At 58.7% G+C, this 7,841-nt stretch overlaps 1 protein-coding gene across 1 annotated transcript; it reads right to left on the bottom strand.

Annotated features, from left to right (window-relative positions):
- Positions 1–5,110: 5,110 nt before the first annotated feature.
- On the bottom strand, positions 5,111–7,422 carry CBX8 (chromobox 8). The gene is made up of 5 exons (XM_068976517.1): positions 7,321–7,422; positions 6,906–6,949; positions 6,655–6,720; positions 6,459–6,525; positions 5,111–5,998 (listed from the first exon to the last, which is right to left on the bottom strand). Exons 1-5 carry the CDS (start codon positions 7,387–7,389, stop codon positions 5,111–5,113), a joined length of 1,134 nt encoding a protein of 377 aa, XP_068832618.1. The 5' UTR covers positions 7,390–7,422.
- Positions 7,423–7,841: the final 419 nt, after the last annotated feature.

Raw genomic sequence — 7,841 nt, 5'->3', positions numbered from 1 at the left:
GAAGAAGGTGGGCAGGGATGACCCTAGTCGTCCTGTCCTCTGGCTTTTGAGGGCAGCAGAAGGGATTGGGGATGGCCACGAAAGAGCAGGCTAGAGGAGTAACAGCCCGCGCGGCTCCTGGTGGCGAGCCCATTTGTACAGAGCGGCAGCCAGACGTGTACGGGGGGCCCTGACCCGCACTGGCCTTTGTTAGTTTCTGCGCTGCTGATCTGATCGCCTAATCCACCGCCTTCCCAGAAGAATGGGCTGGGCTGCCAAGGGGCCCGACCCGGCCCGAGGGCCCGGCCCGCGGCCTCCCTAGGGCTCAGCCCCGCGCCGCTGTATCCAGCACGAAAGTGCCTGGCGGATCCGGCCGCTGGACACCTTCTTCCCTACCTTTGTATTTGGAGGGCCTGGCCGAAGGGAGGTCGCGGAGGGGGCGCCCACGGTGGCCCACTCTAGAGTACTTTTGGAATGGAGAGACGTTCCCTGCTCCGCTCGTGACTCAGAAAGGCATCGCGGCCGGGAGTGGGTGGGCGCCAGTAAGCGGGGTTGAGACCATCGCCTCTAGAGGGCGCGCGCAACACGCGAAGATCGGCCCGCTGGCTCTTTGGAAGCGCGAGGAACATTCCCTACCCCCGGTTCCGAGCTGCCAAAGGGAACCGAATTGCACGACCCGCAACACAATTGCTCTGAAACACACACACACCCAAAAGTCTCCAAATTTTTAGGAAGTAAGCCCTGGCCCCAAGCCCCTTTCCTCCTGTCCAGGCTCCGAAGGCTGGAGGTAGAGCCCGATCAAGCACTGAGATGCCCCCAACTCGAACCCCAGTTGGATTCCAGGCCCTCTCTGGCCCTGGGGGACTCTGGGTTGAGAAGAGGGGAAAAGAATATGAGGCCCCGCCCAATCCTGGGGCAGGCCTGTTCACTATTGAGTCTCCTGCACACAGCCCAGAGCCTTGACTAGGATCTACACTGTTAAGCATCAAAGGGGGAACCCCCCCCAAAAAAAAAAACCCACCAACCCAATGCTCTCTCTCTAAAGAGCCATAAAGATTCCAGTTCAACCAGTATGTGTGCTGGGCCAAGCTCCCTGCTGGCTGCGGCAGCACTAGATGGCCCTGCCCTTCGGAGGCAGAGGAATGCCTCAGCCCTAGGCAGCACCACAGGCCCAGGCCTCCACACCTGGTGTCTTTCCCAGAGCATCTGCTCACGTTATGGAAACCCGCCGGGGAAGCACCAGATCAAAGCCAAGGCTGGTGGTGGCCAGACAGCTGGGGGAAGGGGGCAGAGTTGGTGCCCTCCCATCTCCCTGTCTCCCAAAGCACGAGCCCACTAGGCTGCCCAATGCAGGAGTCTCAGTGGAGAGACGGGGCCAAGGCCTGGGGTCTGGCCCCTGGCTGCGATCCTCCCCAAGCCACTGCACTCCACTCCCCGCCCTCTGACTCTGCCCACCGGCCCAGCCCCTCACGTCGGAAGGCTGACCCACAGCCCCAAAGCCAGGTGCCTGGCCGCTTCCTCCCTCCCAGGTCCACGCACAGGCCACAGACTAGAGGAAGAAGGCGGGAGAGCTCCGCCAGACGCGGGGTCACCGACTCAATGGGCAAGAGTAGAAGATGCGCCAGCCTACCCGTGCCCACAACCCTCCCTTCTGGTTCTGCCAAGTGCGCTTAGATTCATGCTTGCTTCTCCTGGTGGCGACGTCTGCTAGGTCTTTGGCGGGAGGTGGAGGGTGAAACTGCGCTCAGTGCGGTGGCCCCTTTGGGGTCCCGAGGGCGGCTTTCCTGTGCAGGCTTCACGACCCCACCCCATTGCTGCAAAGTCTTCCGCCAGGAAAATCTAAGGAACCCCCACCCCACCCTGTGCTCTGCGCTACCCTGAACCATTTCTCTCCCAGAGTTGGGAGTGTTGCTCCCCCAGACCAGGGACTGAGAGGCTGGGGGGATGTTGGCGGGGGCGGGGGGCGCGGGGCTGCGCCTCGGCAGCTCTGGGTTCACTAATCACATCAGCGCGCTCTGCGCCGGCTCGGAGCAGCCAGTTGCCTAGCAATACCCGCGAACTCAATTCCTCAATCAATAGGCGCGAGGAGCTGCAATTCGGGGAGCGCTGGCGAGGCTAGGTGGGTCTGGGGGGCGGGTCCCAGGACAGCACTGGTGAGCAGGCGGGGAAGCCAGAGCAGCGCGGGACCGAGGCGCGGGGCGTCAGGGACCAAGACATCAGGCCTGGGGGTGGGGTGCTCCGAGGGAATCCCGCCAGGAGAAATGGGAACCCAGAGGTCGCGCCCATCCTTCCGGGATCCCCGAGTTCTGCCCAGACCGCAGAGAAGTGCAGTCCATAGGTCAGGAAAGCCAGGACCTTCCCCTTTAGAAGGCTAAGAAGAGTCACTTACCGCTCCCTCCCAACCCTACCCTTCTACCCCCCCCCTGATTGGCATCCCCCCAGCTGGGGAATGGCCTACTGGAAACAGAATCGTCCAGGGCCGATAGGGGCGAGAGAGGCGGGTGGAATGGGTCATGAACGAGGAGGGAAGGGTCCTCTCCTCCCGGGGCGCCTGTTCCCTCTTCTCGAGGGCCGGAAAAAAGGAATAAAACCCGAGACACGTCTCTATTTACAAAGTATATATTTAAACACGTAAAAAGCGGTATTGGATACAGACATTCACAACCGCAGAAGATACGTGCCAAGCTTCACTCGAGCTGAGGCGGCGATCGATTCGAGATTTGTACAAATCTTAGAATTAAATAAACCCAACACCCGCACATCTCGCGCGGTTGCAGACGCCCAGCCCCGCGGCCCCTGCCCTGCCCACCCACCCCCAGGTCAGCGTCGCAAGAGCGAGCAAAGGAGACACGCGGACGGCCACGGACAGAAGACAGGACAGATAGGCGGTGGGGCAGAACCAGGGCCGGGGAAGGTCGGAGGGAAGGGGCAAAGTCAGCCCCGAGGGAGGGAGATGAGGGTGAAGGCAGGAAAGGAGGGAGGGAAGGCGGCAGCCAGGTAAAGACATGGGTCCTGGAATGACCGTCCACTCGGTAACAGACATGTCCCTTCAATGAAGTTTCATCTGAAAATAGCGTCGATATTTAAATAGATACACTTGGTCAACGGCGCTTCTTTATACAAAGTCTAAAATACCAGTTTTACAAATGTGAGCAGATAAAAATCCCCATTCCACGGGCTTTTTTATAGGCGCAATTTGATAATTAAAAAAGAAAAATCATGTAGTACTCCGTCTTCCTCTTTTTTACCCCCTCACTTCAAAGGCAAGGAAGTCTGGAGGAGAGGCTGCGAAGAGGGAGTGGGAATACGGGGAATGTGGAAGAGAAACCAGGCGGGGGTCCCCGCCAAGTGCCCCCAGGATCGAGAAGTTTCCCCCAATCCCGGCTCCCCGCCTGTCTCGCCGGGAGTCTGTGCTTCCTCCCAAAGCGCCGGGCCCCCTCGCCCCTCCCTCCACTAGCAATGGGGAGTTAGATTCCCTCTGGCCCTTTAAGGGTGGGGGAGGGCGAGGAGGCCGCAGGACCAGTCCTCGAAGGGACCGGGATGTGAGGGGGGCAGATTTGTGCTTTTGAGTCAAAAGAGGGGCGCGCGTCCTGCGTCCTTGGAACACAGCGTGGTCTCGAGTCGGCCGGGGAGGGGGCGTCCAGGGACCCGCCGCCGCGCGCAGGCCTCCCCAGCCGCGCCGGCCGTCTCTTCTCCAACTCCCTCTCCTCCCTCCCCCTCTGGCGGAGTTTGAATGTCGAGTTCAAATAGAGAACACTCCGCGAATCGAAAAGGCCTATAAATTATAGCTTTTGCTTTTAAGAAAGGGAGAAGAAAAAAAAGGAAAAAGGAAAAGTTCTGATGCGCTCTCTTGGATGGAAACCTCTCCTCGCCCCTCCTTCCCTGGCCGCGCCGAAGCCGCCGGGGTGCCAGTCTTGCCCAGCTCCGAGCCGGAGCCCAGACCTCCACCGCACTCCCAGCTGAGCTGCGGCCAGGGCCTGGGTGCTAAGCCCCCTCTCCCAGCCACCCCCCACTCCCGTGGGTCCCTCTGGGTGGGCCTGTCCGGCCGGGCGTTCTCCTGGGAGCTGGCGGCCCGCCCTCCCCAAGGGAGGGGGACTAGTCCAATCTTCCTGGGAGATGGGGGTCACCGTCTCTCCTGGCGAAGCTAGAAGACGCGAAAAAGAAAAGTCCACCCCCGAACATTTCTCTCGTGAAACAGCAACTGTCTCGAACTCTGGGCATCGACATGCAATCCTCCCAATTTATCCTGGCATTTCGGGAATGTAAACAGATTCGCTGGATTTCTTTTCTTTCTGTGAAGGAAAGGAATCGAGGGAACTGGGAGGTTTTGTCCACATGACATACCTACGATCCGATCTGCGTGTACAACACACACATCTCCCGTAAAGTGCTTTTCCTGGTGTGGTCCTGGGGGGACTCTGCTGCTCCCCACCCACCCGCAACTTTCTACCTTCAACTTCACACACAAAAAAATTACTCGAGTTAATACTTTGCTTTTCCTCCAACAGATTTCTTAATCTTAAAACAACAACAACGACAAAAAAAAAAATAGGAAAAGGAAAAAGACTGACCCCACCTCCTCCCTTTCTGATTGGGGAGCCAATCTTTTGTTGGCCTGGCCAACCAATGGGAAGAGAGAAAAAAATCCGGGTCCTGCCTTGGTTCCAGGGGTCTGCCCTGGGGCTGTGGGAAAAAGGAGGAGGGATGAGGTGGGCTGGCTGAGTCCCTCCAGACACCATCAGAGGCCAAGTGCCCAGGTCTTCATCCTCCCTACTGCCCTGGGTGGCTGTCAGACCCCTCCTGCCCCAACTCAGCCTGTCTTCCCCAACTAAACCACACTGAGTCTCTCTCTTTGTTTAAATAAAACAACTTCAAGAGTTGAAATATATATATTTAGATATTTTTTCTTAAATAACATATTTACATCTAATAGAAAATATAACTCTAGAGATAATCTTTCCAACCAAAACTGAGGGGGGAGGGATGAAAGGAAAGGGGTTGTGTGAAGGTAGGGAAGGGACAGGGCCAGCCAGAAGGCTGCCTCCCCACCCAGAAATAAAAAGCATTATGCCAAGTTTGCACTCTCACTCTCTCTCCTGCTCCCTGGTCTTGGAATCACCCACCCAGATATTCATCTTTTCTCTTTAAAAAACCCTTGGTCCGTGTTACTTTCCTTAATGGTGACGGTCAAAAAGTTTGAGGTCACGTCGGTGACCACCACCTTCTCCAAGTTGGTCAGAGAGGGGCTCCAGGATTCTTCCTCTGGGTCCCCCAGGATTCTGGCCACTGGGATTCTGGCGATGAGGGAGGGCCTTCCCCCTTGCGCCCCCATGTCCCGATACAAGCCCCCCACAGAGCCAGGGGTGCCTGAGCCGTGCCTGACCCGGGGGCCACCAGGGTCCAGGGTGCCCTGGCCTTTGGCCTCCAGGAAGGCAGCCCTGTGCTTTATGACCCTAGCCGGAAAAGTGTCCACAGCCAGCTTGCCTGTGGCCTCAGCGGGGCTAGGGCTGGCCACACCACACTGGGCCAGGTCTGAGTCCTGCCTTCGAGCTAGCTGGATCACGCTGTGGCCAGCTGGGAACTTTCCTGCCCCGGAAGCAGTGTCGTCCAGCTTCCTGCCCTTGAGGTAATCTCCGAGGCCATCACTGGGTTCTCCCAAGGGCCTTTGTGAGGGGTCTAGGAGCTCTTTCCGGGGCTTGGGACCTCGCTTCTTGGAGCTGTCACCTGGCGAGCTGGGTTTGTCATCTGCACGGCTGGTGCCCCGTTCACGCTCCCGCTCTCGTTCCCTCTCCCTCTCTCGTTCCCGGTCTCGCTCGCGGTCCCGAGGGGGCTCCACTCGGCAGGTGCTGCTGGTGCTGCTGCTGCTTCCCGGTGGGGAAAGACCCATGTTCCGAAGGCCCTCACGGGACCGGGAAGTAGAGGCCAGTTCTTGGGGTGAGCGGCCTGGGTAGGGGATCCGAATGCCTCGGGCTGAGTCACTTCGGAACTCGTATGTTTTGGCCTTTGCCTTGGCCTGGGCCTTCAGGAAGAGAGGGCAGTGTCAAGAACCCAGCAGGGCCCTTGCCCTGCCTCCACCTCCTCCACCCCCCCCCACCCTCTTTCAGCCCCAGCCTCCCAGCTTCACCCTCTGATGCCTTGGAATTTCCATATGGGTAGGGGTGAAGCATAGGAGTAGCAGTTTGTCTGGAAGCAAAGGGGTAGAAGATTTGTCTAGAAGCAGTCATTTGTACCAAGTACCCTTCTTGTAGTTGATTATGTCTATTTGAGATGGTTGAGGGGGTTGGATAAAGGAATTCTAGTTTGGCTAAGCCCCTCCCCTCAGATACCCTTAGCGGTGAAGTGACTTGGTGACAGCCTGTCTAGGGACTCCCTCCTAGATTACAAACAGCACACCCCATTGGTTCATAACCCCTCATGGCCTGCTTCCCACAAACTGACACAAGAACACTACTGCCCACCACTGGACACTGTCACCCTACCTTGAGCAGGAAAGTTTTGGGTTTGGGTCCTCGTTTTTTGGGGCCATACAGCTCCATCTCTCGCTCCCTGCAGAAAGGAAGGAGTGGGGGAAAGGGGTGCGTGAGTGAAGAAACCAAGTGTGCCTCCAGTTGAGGCTAGACAGGAGCCACCCTTCGTGTTTCTAAGTGAGAAGCTGAAGCCTGGAAGGGCCTGTACCTTTCCTCAAAGGCTGCGAGCAGGCGAGCATCCAGGATGTTTTCTTCAGGTTCCCATGTGCTGTACCTAAAGGAAATCAGGAAGAAGTGGGCGTCAGTCCAGGGAGCAGAGAAAGAACCGCGGGTGTGCATGTGTATGTCTGTAACTTTTCTTGTTGCATTGTATTGTATTTCAATGTAAAGGGAAAAAGAGGAAGAAAGCAAGCTGCGGAATAACTGTCTGGGGTTGAGAATTGCACAGAACCTACTTACTTCTGCGACCAGCCCTTCCATTTCACGAGGTATTCCATGCGTCCCTGAAGATGCAAAAAGGAAATTGTGTGTGCAAGAGGAAAAATGCATGACGGGGACACGAGAAATACATGCACAAAATGCATGCACCGAATGAATGCGCTAAATCCAACCGCGAGAAGGCACGCGCCCGCTGCATCACCCCCTGCACGAAACGCTGCACATAGTGCATGCACCGGCATTCATTCCCCCCACCCCGCCCCCCACCCATGCAATCTGTGCATCGCTGCAAGTCTAAGGAAAGCGCTTGGGCTCAGAGCCGCCGCCACGGCCGCGGCCGCTGCTGGGACCTGGGGGAAGGGAAGCTGGGTTGCAGCAGGGGGAGGGAACCCGGGCCGGGAGGGGAGGGCTCGGCCCAAGGCCCGGGGGCACCTACTTTCCGGATGCGCCGCTTCAGGAGGGCTTCGGCCGCGAACACCCGCTCCCCCACCGCTGAAAGCTCCATGTTGACTCGGCGCTTCCCCCCTTGGCCGCTTCCAGGAGCAGAAAAGCAGCAGCCAGCGCACGACAGACCATAATACTCTCCCGCTGACGTCAGTTCTCCTCCCCCTCCCGCGCGCTCGCTCCCTCCCCGCCCCCTCCCTCGCGCAGCTCCCTCCTCCCCGCTCGCCCCGCGCTGCCTCCCGCCCCACGTGTTGCTAACGACGTTGCTAAAGCCAAGCGGCCAGAGCCAGCTCTCCCGCGCTCTGATTGGGCGAACTCTGGGCCACGCCCCTCTCGCTTTCTCCCCCGCGTTGCTACGTGACCCGCGTTCCAATCGCCAGGGGGCGGAGTCCGAGGCGACTCCGGAGACTGAGCGCGAGGGGGGGGGGGGGGTTGGGGCCGCCGCCGGAAGTGGCGTAGCGTGGAGGCGGGCTCGGCCGCTGTCAGTCTGTCGGGCTGGCAGGGGGGCCGTCC

This window comes from Capricornis sumatraensis, chromosome 8, assembly GCF_032405125.1.
Source record: "Capricornis sumatraensis isolate serow.1 chromosome 8, serow.2, whole genome shotgun sequence".
NCBI lineage: Eukaryota > Metazoa > Chordata > Mammalia > Artiodactyla > Bovidae > Capricornis > Capricornis sumatraensis.
This window is presented reverse-complemented; position numbering and strand designations above follow the sequence as displayed.